This window comes from Primulina eburnea, unplaced genomic scaffold (genome assembly GCF_022965805.1).
Source record: "Primulina eburnea isolate SZY01 unplaced genomic scaffold, ASM2296580v1 ctg1038_ERROPOS4800000, whole genome shotgun sequence".
In the NCBI taxonomy this organism is placed as follows: domain Eukaryota; kingdom Viridiplantae; phylum Streptophyta; class Magnoliopsida; order Lamiales; family Gesneriaceae; genus Primulina; species Primulina eburnea.
Window position 1 is genome coordinate 835,167 of NW_027330581.1, and position 19,035 is coordinate 854,201.

Genomic DNA, 19,035 nt, shown 5'->3' on the forward strand with positions numbered 1-19,035 from the left:
CATACAGACATAACAACAGCCGGAAAACCGGTGAGAACAAATCCCAGTATAAACATGTATACATGCAGTAAATCAATCTAAAACATGCAACATGCTAATATGAATGACATGCATATATAATCATGCAATGCAAGTCTAATCATGTCTAGATGCGACTCGACTAGAACTCTAGGGATCCCGTTGTGAATAAGACGTCACTGACTGTCACCTACCCTACCAATCGTGTTGCTGTACGTCTTATTCCTAGATTTCGGCCTGATCTGTATCCACGTCTACAAAGGGGCGGTGATCTTCCCCTAAGCTGAGATATCGCCGAACATCTAGTAGTCTGCCTGATCTCCAGACTGCCCTATCTTAATGCATGAATACAAAATCTGTAAACAAGCATAATCATTCTAATGCAATGCCACATGATCTGTAAACAAAGCATATCAAGATTGGTATACAAGTTCTATAAACAAATCTATAACAATCATAATCATATCAGGATATAATCGATAAAACAAGTATGTGATTTTGGTTGGGAAACTCAAATGTGATCTCACTTGAGTCGTGATTCCCCAAACAAAACATGTACTATACCTTTCGTCGTAGAATCGCTGTCACGGTCGCCAATACGAATCTGAAATGGAAATGTGGATACGCACTCTATCAATTTCTAATCTAAATCAACATATATCCAATACAATATTCATCCAAAACACAATAATTCTATCCCAACAATTCATAAACCATACTGAAATTCATAGGAAATGCATATGTTATCCTTTCTTTGATCCGTTTACAAATATATCATGCTCAATACGTCAAGAACACAATATAACTATCATATTCTAATTTCCCAAACATCTGAATTTCGAAACCTGATGAAATTACATAAAACTTACATCACTTTGTAGATAATAACGAGAGAAGCTCAAAACCGAAGTCGGATTTGAATTTGGGTTGCTAAATCTTGCAAGAGCACAATTGAAAGTAAGAAGAAATGAAGCTTCTCCCTCAGCCTTTCGAATGCTTCTTCTGAAATGGAGGAAAGAATCGAGCCTTTGTTTATATATCTTGCATGATTCAAACACATGGCTTATTCCTCAAAAGCCACGCATGACCGCGGGTTCGGTGATCTTAGGAGTGCGGGTGCGCTGTGCCCACGGCAGTTCCAGTATTTTCCATAATGCATCGACCGCAGGTGCGGTAAAGTTGGGACCGCGGGTGCGATACTCCTACGGTATTGACACCGCGGGTGCGGTATGGTTAAGACCGCGTGTGCGGTCTTGCTTTGCACCAAATCTTATTTTCCCTCTTTACACCGCGGGTGCGGTGCTGTCTTACACCGCAGGTGCGGTATGGCTTCGAATTATGATTGCATAATTCTATATTTCAAGCCAAACTTCTTCATCTCTTATTTCTTATCTCTATGCCCATTATTCATAGCATATCTATTCATTCAGAATGATCACTCGGTGTTCTGGGCATTACATTTCTCCCCCTCTAAGACATAAGTTCGTCCTCGAACTTGAAATAAATAAATTAGAGTATTTAAAACAGCATTATAATCTAAACCTGAATAAATACTTACATCATATAAATAGCTCGGGGTGTTTTTGTCGCATATTTGCTTCTGTCTCCCATGTCGCTTCTTCGATGCCATGACGACTCCACTGAACTTTCACAAGTGGAATAATCTTCGTTCTGAGCTTCTTTTCTTTCCGATCAAGAATCTGTATCGGTTGTTCAATATAGCTCAATGTCTGGTCAAGTTCAGCTTCGTCAGGTTGAATGACATGAGAAATATCTGGCATATATCTTCGTAACATTGATACATGAAACACGTCATGTATTCCGGATAGAGAAGGAGGAAGTGCAAGTCGATAAGCTCGATCGCCAATCTTCTCAAGAATCTCGTAAGGACCAATATATCGAGGAGATAATTTCCCGCGTTTGCCAAATCGAACAACGCCTCTGAATGGAGAAATCTTTAAGAATACTCTATCTCCTGCCTCGAACACTAACGGTCTACGTCTAATATTGGCATACTTAGCTTGTCGATCTTGTGCTGTCTTCATCCTCTTCTGAATGAGTTTCACCTTCTCTGTCATGTCGCGAATCATATCTGGCCCAAGTTCTGGTACTTCTGAGATATCATCCCAATATAGCGGAGATCTACACTTCTTGCCATATAAAGCTTCAAACGGTGCCATTTCGATGCTCGTCTGATAGCTATTATTGTAAGAAAATTCGCACAGAGGTAGGGAATCTTGCCAACTAATGCCAAAATCTAGCACGACGGCTCTCAACATATCCTCTAGGGTCTGGATAGTCCGCTCTGACTGTCCGTCTGTCTGAGGATGGTAAGCAGTACTCAGGTGTAATGTCGTACCTAAGGCCTACTGTAAACTGTGCCAAAAGTGAGAAGTGAATCGTGGATCCCGATCTGATACGATAGACTTCGGCACTCCATGTAATCTGACTACCTCGCGAATATATATCTCCGCCATCTGATCTTGTCTATATGTCATTCTGTACGGAATGAAACAAGCAGATTTGGTCAATCTATCAATAATAACCCAAATCGCATCGCAGCCTCTGGATGATCGAGGTAACTTCGTCACGAAATCCATGGAAATGTGATCCCATTTCCATTCAGGAATGGCTAAACTTTGAAGTAAACCTCCGGGTTTCTTTCTTTCAGCTTTCACCTGTTGGCAATTTAAACATTTAGACACAAATTCAGCAATGTCTGACTTCATTTGCTTCCACCAGAACTGTGTCTTCAAGTCATTGTACATCTTCCTGCCACCAGGATGAATGCTGAATCGACTACAATGTGCCTCTGTCAGAATCAGCTGTCTCAAATCTGCAACATCTGGCACAACTAGACGGTTATTGACGTACAACACATGATCGCGTACCTGATATTCTGATACATGCCCTGATCTGACCATTTGGATCGATTTCTGCACATTCTGATCGGTTCGTTGAGCTTCTTTGATCCTCCTGATCAAGTCCGGCTCAACTTGAATAGCAGCAAGTCGTAGTGGCTTCTTATCTGTATCAAATGCTAATCCGGAGAAACAGCAATTTTCAACTAGCTTTGTAACACCTATCGTCGATAAGGACAAGGCACATACCTTTCGACTCAAGGCATCTGCTGCTGCATTCGACTTTCCTGGATAATATTTGATTTCACAGTCAAAGTCTTTCAGAAGATCTAGCCATCTACGCTGCCTCATATTCAGTTCTGATTGAGAAAATAGGTACTTTAGGCTCTTGTGATCGGAAAAGATTTCAAATTTTTCGCCGTAGAGATAATGACGCCAAATCTTTAATGCAAATACGATAGCCGCCAATTCCAGATCATGAATGGGGTATCGAACTTCATGTGGCTTCAATTGTCTCGAGGCGTATGCGATCACATGGCCTCGCTGCATAAGAACACATCCCAAACCTCTATGAGAAGCATCACAATATACAACGAAATCACCCGTACCTGAAGGTATAGTCAACACTGGAGCACTAGTTAGCCTTTTCTTCAGTTCTAGAAAGCTAGACTCGCACTCCTCGGACCAAACAAATGGTGCATTCTTTTGCGTCAATTGAGTTATTGGCTTGGCAATACTGGATAAATCTTTGATAAATCTTCTGTAGTATCCGGCTAAGCCCATGAAACTGCGTATTTCTGGTACAGAAGTCGGTCTCGACCAACTGATCACAGCTTCCACTTTACCTGGTTCGAAATGCTGTCTTTGGTATGTCTATATCTCGAACTCTGAGCTGATGATACCCAGAACGCAAATCAATCTTCGAATAGACAGAGGATCCCTGCAACTGATCAAATAAATCATCAATTCTAGGCAAAGGATATTTATTCTTGATCGTTGCCTTGTTCAGTTGCCTGTAATCAATACATAAACGCATCGAACCATCTTTCTTTCGCACAAATAGCACCGGAGCGCCCCAAGGAGATACACTAGGTCTGATATATCCCTTGGCTAGAAGATCTTCTAATTGTGCTTTCAATTCTTTTAGTTCGATGGGTGCCATCCTATACGGAGCTCTCGAAATAGGGACGGTACCTGGTGCAAGATCGATGCTAAAATCTACCTCTCGAACCGGAGGTAATCCTGGGATTTCATCTGGGAAAATATCTGGAAATTCCCGCACTACTGGTATATCTGCTAATGTCGGGCTCGTCTTCTGCATATCTACGGCATAAATAAAGAAACCATCTTCTCCTTTTTGTAATAATCTGTTCATAGTAAGAGCCGAAATCAAGGGAATCCGAGATCTGGAACCCTTCCCGTAGAATTTCCACTCGTCTGTCATCTCGGGTCTGAATCTGACAATCTTATGGAAACAATCTACAGTGGCTCTGTACTTTGTTAGCATATCAATACCAACTATACAATCAAAATCAGCTAGACCCAATACTATACAATCTAGGTCAATCTCATGCCCCTCAAACTGTAGAATGCAATGTTTAACCGTAGTTACAGATATCAATCCACTTCCCAACGGAGAATTAATAGACACAACATCTAACAACGACTCAACAGGCAATGAATGCAACAATGCAAATCGTTCCGAAATGAATGTATGCGATGCACCCGTATCTATCAATATATAAGCAGGATAACCGCAAAGAGAACAGTTACCTGCTATGACATCATCTGGGGCATCCTGTGCTTGCTCCTCTGTCAATGCAAACACTTGAGCCTGTTGCCTCGGAGGTTGACTCACCGTCTGACTACCTCGGCCTCTGGGTGGAGTCGGTGCTGGTGGAGGCTGAAAAGAGTGAACCGATGATGCCTGCCGCTCAAACTGAGGTACTGACCCGGATGCTCGTCCACTCTGGGCTGGCTGTACACCTCTCTGTGGACAGACTTTGGCAAAATGCCCTGGTTACCTACAAATGTTACATCGGCCTGTAACTCCTTGGCACTGTTCAGTCGCATGCCTACCTCCACAAGAATTACAGTAGACACCTGAAGTCTTTGAACTTTGATCAAAACCCGTCTGTCTTGATCCGCTGGAGCTGGACGAACTGCTCCCAGGTCGCTTAAACTGTTTACCCTTGGCTTTCAATTGATCTTTTATGCCGCTGCTGCTACCGCCGCTTTCAAATCTTGAAGGAGGAGGTTGTACTGAAGGTTGTGGTGGTATTGGCACAGGAGCAACATATGGAGCACTCCGTTGCCTAAGCAATCCTGCTACAGCTCCTTTGGCACGATTCAATGCATCCGAGAAATTATCGTGTCTCCCAGTATTGACCAACGTAAAGATATCCAGATTCAGGCCATTGATAAACTGATCCGCCATGGCCTCGTCATTTCCTGAAACATGGGGTGCAAAACGAAGCAAAGAGGAAAATTTAGCAACGTACTCTTCAATGTTCAATTGCCCTTGCCTCAGGTTTGCGAATTCAGCGCCTTTATCTTTACGGTAGGATACAGGGAAGAATCGCTGATAAAACTCGGTCTTGAATACCTTCCAAGTAATCTCGGTACCCCGCTGCTGTAAAGCTCTCCTAATGTTCAACCACCAATTCTTGGCTATATCTTGCAATTGATGGCCAATTAGCTTTATTCTCTTCTCGTCACTGTACTCCAAAGAGTCGAATAACATTTCAATGTCCTCAAGCCAACTTTCGCACTCGATGGCATTCTCGGTACCTTTTAATGTGGGAGGTCGAAAGGATTGGAATCGCTTCAGCAACGTCTCCATAGGGGTCGCCGTAACATCCATAGGATCTCCGGATGTGCTCCCCTGTTCTGGCGCTACTGGTCGTAGAGGTACGGCTGCTCTTCTAGGAGGCATATCTAATAAACCAACGGATTAGTAGACAAAATATACAACTGTCTCAGCCATCCTCTAGTCAGTTACCTCTGATCTAGAATCAGTTCTGATTCAGTCAATCACATGCTGAAAGAAATCAAATAACATGTAATAAGGAAGCAATAATCATGCTAGCACATCATAAGCAAGGAAGAAGACTCGATCTACCCCGCTCATTCTATCCTATCTTAGTCTAAAGGAACTATCGCTCTGATACCACCTGTTGTGGGGACCCGGGCTCTAATTCTTTTTCTTGGGATTAAATGGATCATTAATATAAAAAGTGGGTCAAATTTTCGCTTTTTACATTAACTCAAATGTAACTAAACAACATCAGTTCGTTATTTATTTTACAACATACAAACATAATATACATGTCTTATTCTGTATGTTCTCAACTAACCAGTATTAAAAGACAGTACATAATAAAAGACAACTACTGGTCCATCTGCTACGCCCGTGATCTCCACGCTAATACGATCATCTCTGTCTCGACCCAGATCCTGCCCCACCTGTTGTTATGCACACATACAGACATAACAACAGCCGGAAAACCGGTGAGAACAAATCCCAGTATAAACATGTATACATGCAGTAAATCAATCTAAAACATGCAACATGCTAATATGAATGACATGCATATATAATCATGCAATGCAAGTCTAATCATGTCTAGATGCGACTCGACTAGAACTCTAGGGATCCCGTTGTGAATAAGACGTCACTGACTGTCACCTACCCTACCAATCGTGGTGCTGTACGTCTTATTCCTAGATTTCGGCCTGATCTGTATCCACGTCTACAAAGGGGCGGTGATCTTCCCCTAAGCTGAGATATCGCCGAACATCTAGTAGTCTGCCTGATCTCCAGACTGCCCTATCTTAATGCATGAATACAAAATCTGTAAACAAGCATAATCATTCTAATGCAATGCCACATGATCTGTAAACAAAGCATATCAAGATTCGTATACAAGTTCTATAAACAAATCTATAACAATCATAATCATATCAGGATATAATCGATAAAACAAGTATGTGATTTTGGTTGGGAAACTCAAATGTGATCTCACTTGAGTCGTGATTCCCCAAACAAAACATGTACTATACCTTTCGTCGTAGAATCGCTGTCACGGTCGCCAATACGAATCTGAAATGGAAATGTGGATACGCATTCTATCAATTTCTAATCTAAATCAACATATATCCAATACAATATTCATCCAAAACACAATAATTCTATCCCAACAATTCATAAACCATACTGAAATTCATAGGAAATGCATATGTTATCCTTTCTTTGATCCGTTTACAAATATATCATGCTCAATACGTCAAAAACACAATATAACTATCATATTCTAATTTCCCAAACATCTGAATTTCGAAACCTGATGAAATTACATAAAACTTACATCACTTTGTAGATAATAACGAGAGAAGCTCAAAACCGAAGTCGGATTTGAATTTGGGTTGCTAAATCTTGCAAGAGCACAATTGAAAGTAAGAAGAATTGAAGCTTCTCCCTCAGCCTTTCGAATGCTTCTGCTGAAATGGAGGAAAGAATCGAGCCTTTGTTTATATATCTTGGATGATTCAAACACATGGCTTATTCCTCAAAAGCCACGCATGACCGCGGGTGCGGTGATATTAGGAGCGCGGGTGCGCTGTGCACACGGCAGTTCCATTATTTTCCATAATGCATCGACCGCGGGTGTGGTAAAGTTGGGACCGCGGGTGCGATACTCCTACGGTATTTACACCGCGGGTGTGGTATGGTTAAGACCGCGGGTGCGGTCTTGCTTCTCACCAAATCTTATTTTCCCTCTTTACACCGCGGGTGCGGTGCTGTCTTATACCGCAGGTGCGGTATGGCTTCGAATTATGATTGCATAATTCTACATTTCAAGCCAAACTTCTTCATCTCTTATTTCTTATCTCTATGCCCATTATTCATAGCATATCTATTCATTCAGAATGATCACTCGGTGTTCTGGGCATTACACAATGATTCAATAGGCAATGCACGACTAAATGCAAATCGCTCAGATATGAATGTATGTGATGCACTGGTATCAATCAATACATATATAGGATAACCAGAAATAAAAAAGTTACCTGCAACAACATCATCTGGTGCGTCCTGAGCCTGCTCCTCAGTCAAAGCGAACACTCGAGCCTGCTATCTAGGAAGCTGTCCAACGATCTGACTTCCTCCTGGCCTCGGTTGTGACTGAGATAGGGCTGTCCGGAAGGAGTGAACTGCAGACGGTGGTCGTCTACCAGTCTGAGCTACTGATACATATGACTCGGCACCCTGGGATCCCTGAGAACCTCTCTGGGGACATACTCTAGCGAAATGTCCCTGCTGTCTACAAATACGGCAGCTGCCAAACACTCCTCGGCACTGCTCTATTGCATGCTTCCCTCCACAAGTGCTGCAATAAGGTCCTGTATAACTCTGGCCCTGACCAGTCTGTCTCGAGCCACTCGAACTGGATGAACTACTTCCAGCTTTCTTGAACTGCTTCTCTTTAGCTCTCAGGAAGTTTTTCTTTCCACTACCACTGCCATTGTCAAATCGAGGAGGCGGTTGCTCTGGTCTTGATGGTGGAGGCACAAACAAAGCTCCTCTCTGTCTCATCAGACCGGATTCTGCTTCCTTGGCTCGGTTCAAGGCATCAGTAAAATTGTTTTGCCTCTCGGTATTCACCAAGGTAAAGATTTCAGGATTTAGGCCATTAATGAATTGATCAGTAATGGCCTCGTCATTCTCGGCCACATGTGGAGCAAACCGCAACAAGGTCGAGAACTTGGCCACAAATTCCTCAATGTTTAGCTGGCCCTGTCTCAAATTGGCATATTGGCTCCCTTGTCCTTCATGTACGACACTGGAAAGAACCTCTGATAAAATTCAGTTCTAAACACATTCCAGGTAATAGTCGTACCTTGATGCTCCAATGCCTTCTTAGTCGTGATCCACCAATTCTTTGCAACGTCGTGTAACTGGTGCCCTATCAGTTTCACTCTCCTCTCGTCGGTGTAATCCAGGGACTCAAACAACATCTCAATGTCGTCTAGCCAACTTTCACAATCTACCGAAGTCTCGGTAGCTTTCAGGGTTGGTGGATGAAATGACTGAAATATTTTCAATAATGTCTCCATAGAAGTGGTTGTAACGTCCATCGGAGGATTCGAAGTACTACCTTGTTCTGGTATTTTTCTCTGAGGCATATCTGATAATCAAAAGGATTAGTAATCCCAAACAATAATTCCGTTTCACTCCTCCTCCGATCATCTTACTGCTGATCTAGAATCAGTGCTGATTCATTCTCAATAACACATGTTTTCAAATCAAATCAGATAAATAGATAAACATGCGTTATAAAGCAGTAAATCATGCTAGCAATCAAAAGCAGGAAAGAAAACTCAATCTACCTCGCTCACTAGCTCCTATCTCAATCTAAAGGATCTATCGCTTTGATACCACCTGTTGTGGGGACCTGGACGCTAATCAAGTTCTTAATCATCATTCGGACAATTAATCAATTATACTAAACAGGGTCTAATTTTTTTTAAAAAGAATTGCGGAACGTTATGGAATTCATCTATTTTACATATCAGTATAGAAGAAAGTACAAGTCCTGTACAACATACATTTATTTAACTAAGGTTTAACAACTAATTATCAAGTGTCCAAATCCTATCTCAAATCAAGGTCCGTAGTCTCCACTCTAATCACGATCTCTCTTCATCTCCTCGACCCTGAACCTGTCCCACCTGTTGTCATGCACAAATACAAACACGACAACAGCCGGGTAATTCTGGTGAGTAGTACATCCCAGTATAAATCAACGAAACATGCAATCATATGATAAATATAAAAGAATGGACAGATAACAGCAACATGTATCAAAATCTGAAACATAATCAATATAAAACTGTCAATCATAATCGTGACTCCACGAATCAGACTAGCCTCAATCCTAGTATAGGGATCCCGGTTTCCAGACGTTGGCATTCCTATATCAACCAACAGTAATAGAAGAAACTCCAATTCTATCCACGTCGATATAACCAAACATCCAGTGTCTTGACCTATCCGTCAAAGACTTTGGCACTATCGCCAGTTCACTATCCTGTGACATCAGGCAATGTGCCCGTGGCGATTCCACCAATATGAGGCACTTCTGTCACAAGATCACTCGTCTAATACTCATCTAATACGTGCTTTCTATAAATCAATATAACAAGCATATCAAATAAATGCATATAATAACAATAAGTATGTGATTTAGGGAAACTCAAGTATATCCTACTTGAGTCGTTCTCCTGATACCACATTGAATTATACCTTTCGTTTGTAGTCTCGGTCTGAATCAATATCAGTTCTGAACTCAGGACTGTCTCTGTAAATCTGAAACGACATATCGAGAATCATAATATCAATATTCCATTCTCAATTCAACACTGAATCTGATTAATCTGGATTTAATTCAAATCACGGCATAACGGCACAATCTCAGTATCCCCGTCAATACCATATCAACAGACATCAATTACAAATCATAACTCATATCTGATACAATCTGTAATTCATTCATAATCCAAATCTGTCCGATTTCAACTCAATATAATCTGAAAATCATAACAATTCCATAATCAATCTGTTTCTCTATCTGACTTCGATTCTACGATGTTTAACATGTCCAGAACACCATATATGAATCATATCAAATTCCTACAACATCATATTTTCAAATGATAACAGAACACAATCAAACTTACGTCCAGTTGTAGCTGTTGACGCGAAGATCAGAGAACTGAAATCGGATTAAAATTTGGATAACCGAGTCAAACAAACTCACAATCCAAAGCTTGGAGGAACTTCAGAGAATTTGTAGGGGAAATTTCGATTCTTGCTACTGGTCTCGAAGGAATGAAGAATATACATTATATATATAACAAATTTCATGTGTGACAAGTGTCCAATCAAAACATAATTGCACTTTAGCCCCTGAATTCTTCCCTATTTGCAATTTGGTCCTCAAAACTCTTTTTAATTCCATTTCAATCCTAATTAATTACAAAAATCGTGGAATTTAATTAATCATTCCAAAATTCGTAAATTAAATAATCTCGGTATTAAAATGATATAATCTCGGACCTTACACAAAGACTACATACACTAGTTTGTTGTCTTTGTGCAAGACTCACTCAACTAAACTTTGAAGTTCAATTCTCTTGTATATGTGTGAGTGATTGTGTGTGAGAAATTTATCTTTTAGAGTGTACATCTCAAATGTATCCTCACACAAGGGCTTGTGCTCTCAACTAGCTGATTTCTTCATGCTAACTGCCCATGCTTTGAATCCCTTTCAAAAGCTCTTGTTTGATCTTCAAGATGTTGTATTTATAATCCCCAACAATGATATATACGTTATACACAAGAATATGACCGTTTGGAAAGTTTATGTACTGTTTCTGAAATTGCAATGGTCAAATTCGTCTTGCTGGGCATTTTCCCGACTGGTCAACTCTGGTCAACTCAACTGGTCGTTCAGTACAACTGGTCAGCAGCTGGTTCGGTTCAGTTCAGTTCATTTGGTCAGCTGCTGGTTCGGTTCAGTTCAGCTGGTTCAGTTGGTCTGGTTCAGTTCAACTGGTTTTGTTGGTCTGGTTCAGTTTAACTGTTCTAGTTCAACTGGTCTACAGTTGGTGTTGGTCTGCTTCAGTTCAATTGGTCTGGTTCAACTGGTCTTCAGCTGGTCTTGTTCAGTTCAACTGGTCTGGTTCGGTTCAGTTCAGTTTTAGATGGTGTGCTGAAATCAGCCTAACTGATTTCAGTTTGTGCAGATGCAGTAGCGTCATCGTCATTTATTAGCATCTTAAGTTTCGATTCAGACTTTGACTTCTGAAGATGAATTGTAGATATTTTTCCTAGCTTTCTAACGCATACTGAATCGCTTTATTTCAATAACCGAGCTGATAGATATGACCAGAATACCGCAGCTGCTCAAACTCAACTGATTGCTATTTTTGTGTGATCAGTTCGGTAATTGAGCGATCAGTTAGACCATGATAACATCCGATTTTGCCCAACTGACATGAAATACGACTTGTCCAAATTGAGTTTTTTGATCAGTACAGTTAGAGGAATGCCATTTTAATCATCCAGTTGAAAAGTATTATCAAAACACCGAAGCTTGCCAGAAATTCAGTTTGTTCAGAATTCAGTTTTAGCTTGCTTCTTGTTTTACTGACTTCACACTTGAGTGAATATGTTAGAAACACCATAACGAGTTTTGTTAACATCAAAATCAAGATTGCGAACATGAAATTTTCCAACAATTAGCATCCTCAAAATGCCTCTGCAACTCATCATTTTTAGAAGCCTGCACATAACACTTTACTCACAAGTCATGATCACACCATTCCTTGTAAGTCTGCAATTCCTCCGGAGTGCAGCTAGTCCGAGCCTCAACAGGGGGCGACTCAGTAAGTGTATATGCTATCCTTTCTGAATTTAAGACGATTTTTAGGTTTCTTATCCAATTGAGGTAATTAGGTCCGGTTTGTGTTTGTCGAGTATTGGAGATAACGTGTTGCGAATCGAAGACATTTTCAAATTTGTACTGAAAATTAAAAACAGATAAATGCTAATGAATACTTTAAAATATTTTGTAAGATATAAAGTAAGGAATTTTACTTCATATTTTTTAACTCCCACTGTTTTGACATTTTTCACTACCCTCTAGTGAAAACGGGAAACTCATTTCCTCAGTAGGTACGTAAGGTTCAATTAGCAAATTATGATCCCGAATAATATCAGACAATCATAATTCCTAAAATGAAGTTTCCAATTCCATCTTCATGCAACCCTTTACTTAAAATTTTGTCCGACGTTTGATTAGGACCCAATAATATGACGCCGTTCATCTTTACGTGACAACCCTTACCCATCGATATTGAAACTTAATGGACAGTCGCCATGAGTTCCCTCAATAATATGAGCCGAATTCATGGGAGTTCCACGTAGTTCACATCACCATATCAATGGATGTCACTGCTTTCCTGAGTCCAGGCTCGCCTAGTAATATGAGCCGAGCAGTGAGTAGGGGTAGCGTTCATCATGCATCCATTATCGATGGAAGATATTGAAATTATAAACACCTTTATAATTCCCCTTTTTGGTCTTGATATTAATTTTGAATCTTATTCAAAATGAGTATTTTTTAATTTTGAAAGGTCTCATCATTAATTTTATTTAAAAGCTCGTCATGTTTGATCATATGTTTGCCGGATTCATGCAGCTTAGTTATTATAATAATAATAACGCACATATTCATTATTTATAATATTATGCATATATTATTAACAGTAAACTAACAAGAATGATCAATCTCCCGAATACTAATGTCCCATGTGAGCTAAGCATGAGTCTAGGTTCAATCCTAAGAAATGCATGGGATGCAAATGCACAATTACATAAGCTTCCAATATTTACATGTCTTCTATCTTCATAATCATCAAGTCCCACCATCTTCCAATCTTGATCTTCCAATATACTAATATTTATAAATAAATATCCATGGCAAATAGGGATACATCTCATGGGTTGGGAACGAGCTATAAACCAAGCCCACTTATAAATTGATAATTATTACCATCATTCAACACAAAATATCCTAGCATACACCTAGCAAATTGGGCTTGGGCTTTTGATCATCCTTTATGAATAATATTATATATCATACACCATCAATTAATTATCAAAATAATCAATTGATCCAATATTATATGTTTTGATATAATCACTAACCACCACGATTATAAATTAAATCAGCAAAGTAAACAAACTCCTTTTTTTACTTTGTAATTAATTTTTTTATAATCGAATTTCTTGTAAATCACCATTTACTATAAATAATTAAAGTTCAACTTCAATTATTTATTTATGAGAAAATATATACAAATTTTGTAGATTTAAACTTAAGGCCCCAAAAAGACATTTTTCACCAAAAATATTTTGGAATATTTAAATTTCACAAAATATGTCAAGGCCCATGACATTTTGATATTCCAAAAGAATTTTTGAAACCCTAGTCTTCATCGTCGTTGCCAGAGCTCCGTCGCCGGATTCCGGCCAACACAATTTTTTTTTATTAAAATTGTAGAGGCGTTTTGGGTAGCCCATGATGGTGCCGAAACAGCCCCCCACCCACCCTCGATTCGTTATGTCGATTTCTCATGCAGTTAGAAATAGGTTTTCAATATAGTATGATATATTTGCTACACAAAAAATGACCTAAGCTCTTGATACCATTTGAAAGGGGATCGGTTACGGGTGCCCGAAATGCACAACAGAAGTTTTAAAAATCATTTTCAATAGCAAAACCCAAGCACCCCTCAATTAGCGTGTAGCAAATACAAATAAAAACACAAAACATACATAGAGTGTTTTTTGAAATTTACCTATCAATCACAAAGATTGATGATGGCTCCAATTAAGTTGTTAAACAACTTTGTTCTTCAATGGTAGACAATCTAGAAGTTTTCTTTGAGCACTCATTGCTCAATATCAAGCCCACCACCAATAGGAAGATCTATTCTAATCTTGCACTAGAAAAATTAGAGTATTTTTCATTGAGAAGTGTATGCTTTTCAATAAATTTAAGAAGCCAAAATTTAAGAAAATGGGAGAATAAAATTTTGCCAGGTTTTACTTGGAGGGAGAATGATGACTTCTCTTGGTGCTTGAAAAAGTTAAAGTGCATGTGCCAGACATGCCCTTGTTTATCGAAAAAGTTGTCTCCCAACTCTTCCCCTCCCCATGCATGCTATTTGGGTTTGTAACATGTACAAAGCCCATAGACTATTTTAATATCTCAAACACATTTGAGATAAATAAAATCTTACTTGAATTTACTCAAGCCCACTAGTTGAATAATTATTTTCAATTGGGCTCTACAAGACCCAATGTTATTTAATTAATTCAACACTTGAAATTAATTTAGTTATTTGGACTCTACAAGGTCCACTGGTGTTTAATTAATGCAACACTTGAATTAATTTAATTTATTCCATAACAATGTTTATGAAAATCACAATTTCCAAATACATTATTTAATTGAGCCAACTTTTAATTCAGGAACACTTCCACAAATTAAAAGTTACATTATCCATAATCCTTTTCATAGAAGTCACACTTCTATTTTTCTTTGCGCTTATAAACTCCTTTATAATTCAACACATCGAACTATTTTTCTTCTCAATGAGATCTAGAAAGTTAGCACTTGTGTGGTCCTCAATGGTTCATTGATACAACTAGCAATGGGTTCACATCTCTATGTGATTCGGGACTAAACATTTCCTTATATGAGCGTACTCTAGTTGTTCAATTCTTACTTATCAACTCCTTGATAATAAGAACGTCATAACTCAAGTCTGATAGTACCTAACCAATCATGTTAAGCGCCTAGCAGTATCACTTACATGATTCCCTAGGTATCAAATGATAGTACCTGCAAGAACCATTCTATTATGGTTAGCGTACAATATGGTCCCTTCATCTCATATATCCCGACCGATTCGACAACTAATGGTACGTCGAGAGTTTTCAAAGAATCAATACTATGTATGTGTCGTAGTTGCATCGATGGTGTAATATAAGAAACCCTTTTTTTAATTACCACCAACACTATGATAATATGTTTCAAACTACATATACATGAGAACACATATGATATCCATACCCGAAGGTAACCAGTGAATCCCCGACTATAATGCATTGAATCCTATATGTTTCGAAAAAATACCCAACCTTCCCACCTGATGACCCCATATGAGTCGGTAAACAAGTCAAAGTATAATAATAGCACTAAGTGTTATTTCGAATGAGTCGACCACTAAGTATATAAAGGGATATTTCGAATGAATTTGTATTGCTTTTGTGTGTTTTTCTTTTGTATTTTTTTTGTGTGTTTTTCCATATGAGTCGGCAAACAAGTCAATTTGTATTGCTTTTGTGTGTTTTCTTTTGCACTTGCATGAGCATTTGGTCACGAACACTTAGTGGTCCACTCATTCGAAATAACCCTTTATTTTTACAAGTATATACCCAACCCTAGATTGCATGAATTCAGGTTACGTAACTCGAATTTCCTAGACATTACTAGTACTTCCCGAATATGGCAAGAACTTCACAATATATAGTGATGCATCAAATGGAGGAATAGGATGTGTGCTTATGCAGGAAGGTCAGGTAATTGCCTACGCATCAAGGCAATTAAAATGTTATGAGAAAAATTACCCAACTGATGATCTTGTTAGCAGCCATCGTATTTGCACTAAAAATATGGAGACACTATCTATATGGTGCTAAATGCGAGATATTCACCGATCACCAAAGCCTCAAATACTTATTCACTCAAAAATAATTAAACATGATGCAGAGACAGTGGGTCAAGCTCTTGAAGGATTATGACTTAACAATCAACCACCATCTGGGTAAAGCAAACAAGGTAACAGATGCCTTAAGCCGAAGAGACATAGGAAGAGTAAATTTATCAACACTTTCAACTCAACCATACCTTCAAAAAAACATCAAGCTGAAACAAAGTAACTGCCCTTCCATAGCAAAAATCAAGGAGAAGCTTCAAAAAGGAAAATCTCAAGAATTTCAAGCTGGCGAGAAAGGCGTCCTGTGGATGAAAGGGCGTTTGTATGTACCAAACCTCGATGATATTTGGCAAGAAGTAATTTCTCAGGCACACAAGTCAAAATTCTCAGTTCACCGTGGAAGCACCAAAATGTATCGAGACTTGAAAAAGAATTATTGGTGGAATGGAATGTAGAAGGACTTAGTTTACTTTGTCGCTAAATGCTAAATTTGTCAACATATCAAAGCCGAACATCAACGACCTGGAGGACTCCTACAACCATAAGATATGCCAACATGGAATTGGGAGCACATTTCCATGGTCTTTGTGGTAGGATTACCAAAGTCAAGACAAAACCATAATGGGATCTGGGTTATCATCGATCGACTGACCAAATCAGTACACTGTCCACCTGTGCGAATGACCTATAACCTGGATAAACTAGCCGCCTTGTATATGCACAATATAGTGAGATTGAACGGTGTTCCGGGAAGTATACTATCCGACAAGGACCCAAGATTTGTGTCCCGATTTTGGAAAAGTTTCCAAGAATCCATGGGAACCAAAGTCACCCTCAGCACGGCCTACCACCCACAAACAGACGGCCAAACTAAAAGGACGATCCAAACCTTCGAGGATATGTTAAGGGCATGAGCTCTAGATTTCAAAGGAAATTGGAGTGAGAATCTACCCCTAATTGAGTTCGCTTACAACAGCTACCACAATAGCAATGAGATGGCCCCTTATGAATCGTTCTATGGAAAAAGATGTAGATCGCAACTATATTGGGACGAAATCAGGAAAAAAGCCATCACCGGTCCTGAACAGATACAAATCACGGTTGAGAAGATAGTTATCATCAGGGAGAAATTTAAAGCGGCACATGACCGAAAAAAAAGAGCTGGGCTGACATGAAAAAAAAGACCGTTGTAGTTTGAAATCGGAGAGAAGAGCTATGTCAAGGTTTCACCTATGAACGGAGTGGTCCACATCAGAAAATCGAGGAAATTAAACCCAAGATACTTCGGACCCTTTGAAATTCTTGAAAGAGTCGGAACCCTATCTTATCTACTAGCCTTGCTGCCTGACATGTCAAAAACCTATAACGTCTTCCACGTTTCGCAAATAAGAAGACATTCTTGACTCGAGTCATATTCTCGAGGTTGTACCACTGCTACTCGATGACAACCTGGATGAAGGACTGAAGTATGAAGAAGTCTCTATCCATATAGTGCACACCAAAGAACAAGTGCAACGACACCGGACCATTCCGTACGTAAAAGTACAGTGGTCAAACCACACTGAGCGGGAATCAACTTGGGATCTAAAAGAAAATATGTGCACCCTGTACCTTTACCTATTCAAAGATTAAGCAATCTCAAGTTTTGATGATGAAACTTCCAATAAGGAGGGTGGGATGTGAGGATCTGGATTTTTAGATCAAATCATCTCGAAAAGCTCGGAAAGTAGCTTAAGAGGAAACTGAAGCAACGCAAAACCATGAGAATTGAAGGGAAGTTGCTCGGAAGAGGAAACCTTCAGCTGAAGGAATCTCATGAAGAAACCCTTAGCTCAAAGAAGCTCATTGAAGAAACTCTCAGCTCACAAGCTAAAACCCTCAGCTCAAGAAAGCTCATTCATTCTTGGAAGAAAACCCCTAACTCATGAGCTTAAACCCTCAATTCAAGGGAGATCATTAATTTATGTCCTAAAAGAGAAACATATATAGTCATGAATGGAACTAAAAGTTTGACATAATCAATGTGCAAGAAGTGACCATTGAGTGGACGACCTTTGGTTTTGGATAAAACTTTGACCATGTGGAGACCACTTGGACCATCATCCTTGGGCATTTGGAAGGTCAAATGGACGGCTGAACGGGGGTAGGAGAAGAGTAATTTTTTCACCTATAAATACCCCATGTGTTGTAGAAAATAACACACTCAAATCTCTCTTCATTTCTCTCCAATATTTCAGCCAAGGCAAGGAAGAAAAAAAGGATGCGTATGGACGTTTCAAGCCACAACAAAACACGTCGAAGTGCTGCCAAAACAAATCAAAACTCTACTAAAAAATTCGATAAAGTGCTGCCCAAGTTTCGACCAAGGATTCGTCCGATTAGCAAGCATGTTCGAGCCACGTTTTCGAACCAAGGGTAAGTGGGTTTAAATGTTTTAAAATTATATATGTTTTAAAATTCGATCGTCTACTGCATGTTGTGAGCAATTTTTGATTTCAAAAATCACTAAGTTGCTTCGAACCGTTTCATTCCGTCTGTTGTTCGTTTATGCTCCTCCTGTAACGCCCATATTCGACGACAGTCCTCACTGTACCAAGACGAGTCTTTCCAGTGTGCTATGTCCTCACTCACACGTACCCTAGAAACTTGCCAAGGGGTCACCCATCTCAAAATTATCCCTATTCAAGCACGCTTAACTTTGAAATTTTTATGTGATGAGCTACCGATGCACCTTCTTGATATGAGTAGTACATATCAAATATATTTAAGTCATCCTCAACTGCACAGTCTCATACCTGAACAG

General features: G+C 39.4%; 1 protein-coding gene across 1 annotated transcript; it reads left to right on the top strand.

Moving 5' to 3' along the window:
• The first annotated feature begins 16,276 nt into the window (after positions 1 to 16,276).
• LOC140820419 (uncharacterized) lies at positions 16,277 to 16,687 on the top strand. The gene has a single exon (XM_073180704.1). It carries the CDS (start codon positions 16,277 to 16,279, stop codon positions 16,685 to 16,687), a length of 411 nt encoding a protein of 136 aa, XP_073036805.1.
• Positions 16,688 to 19,035: the final 2,348 nt, after the last annotated feature.

Bases quoted from the DNA above. Each gene is read 5' to 3' on its own strand.
- LOC140820419 (XM_073180704.1), top strand. From the start codon at position 16,277: ATGATGCAGAGACAGTGGGTCAAGCTCTTGAAGGATTATGACTTAACA.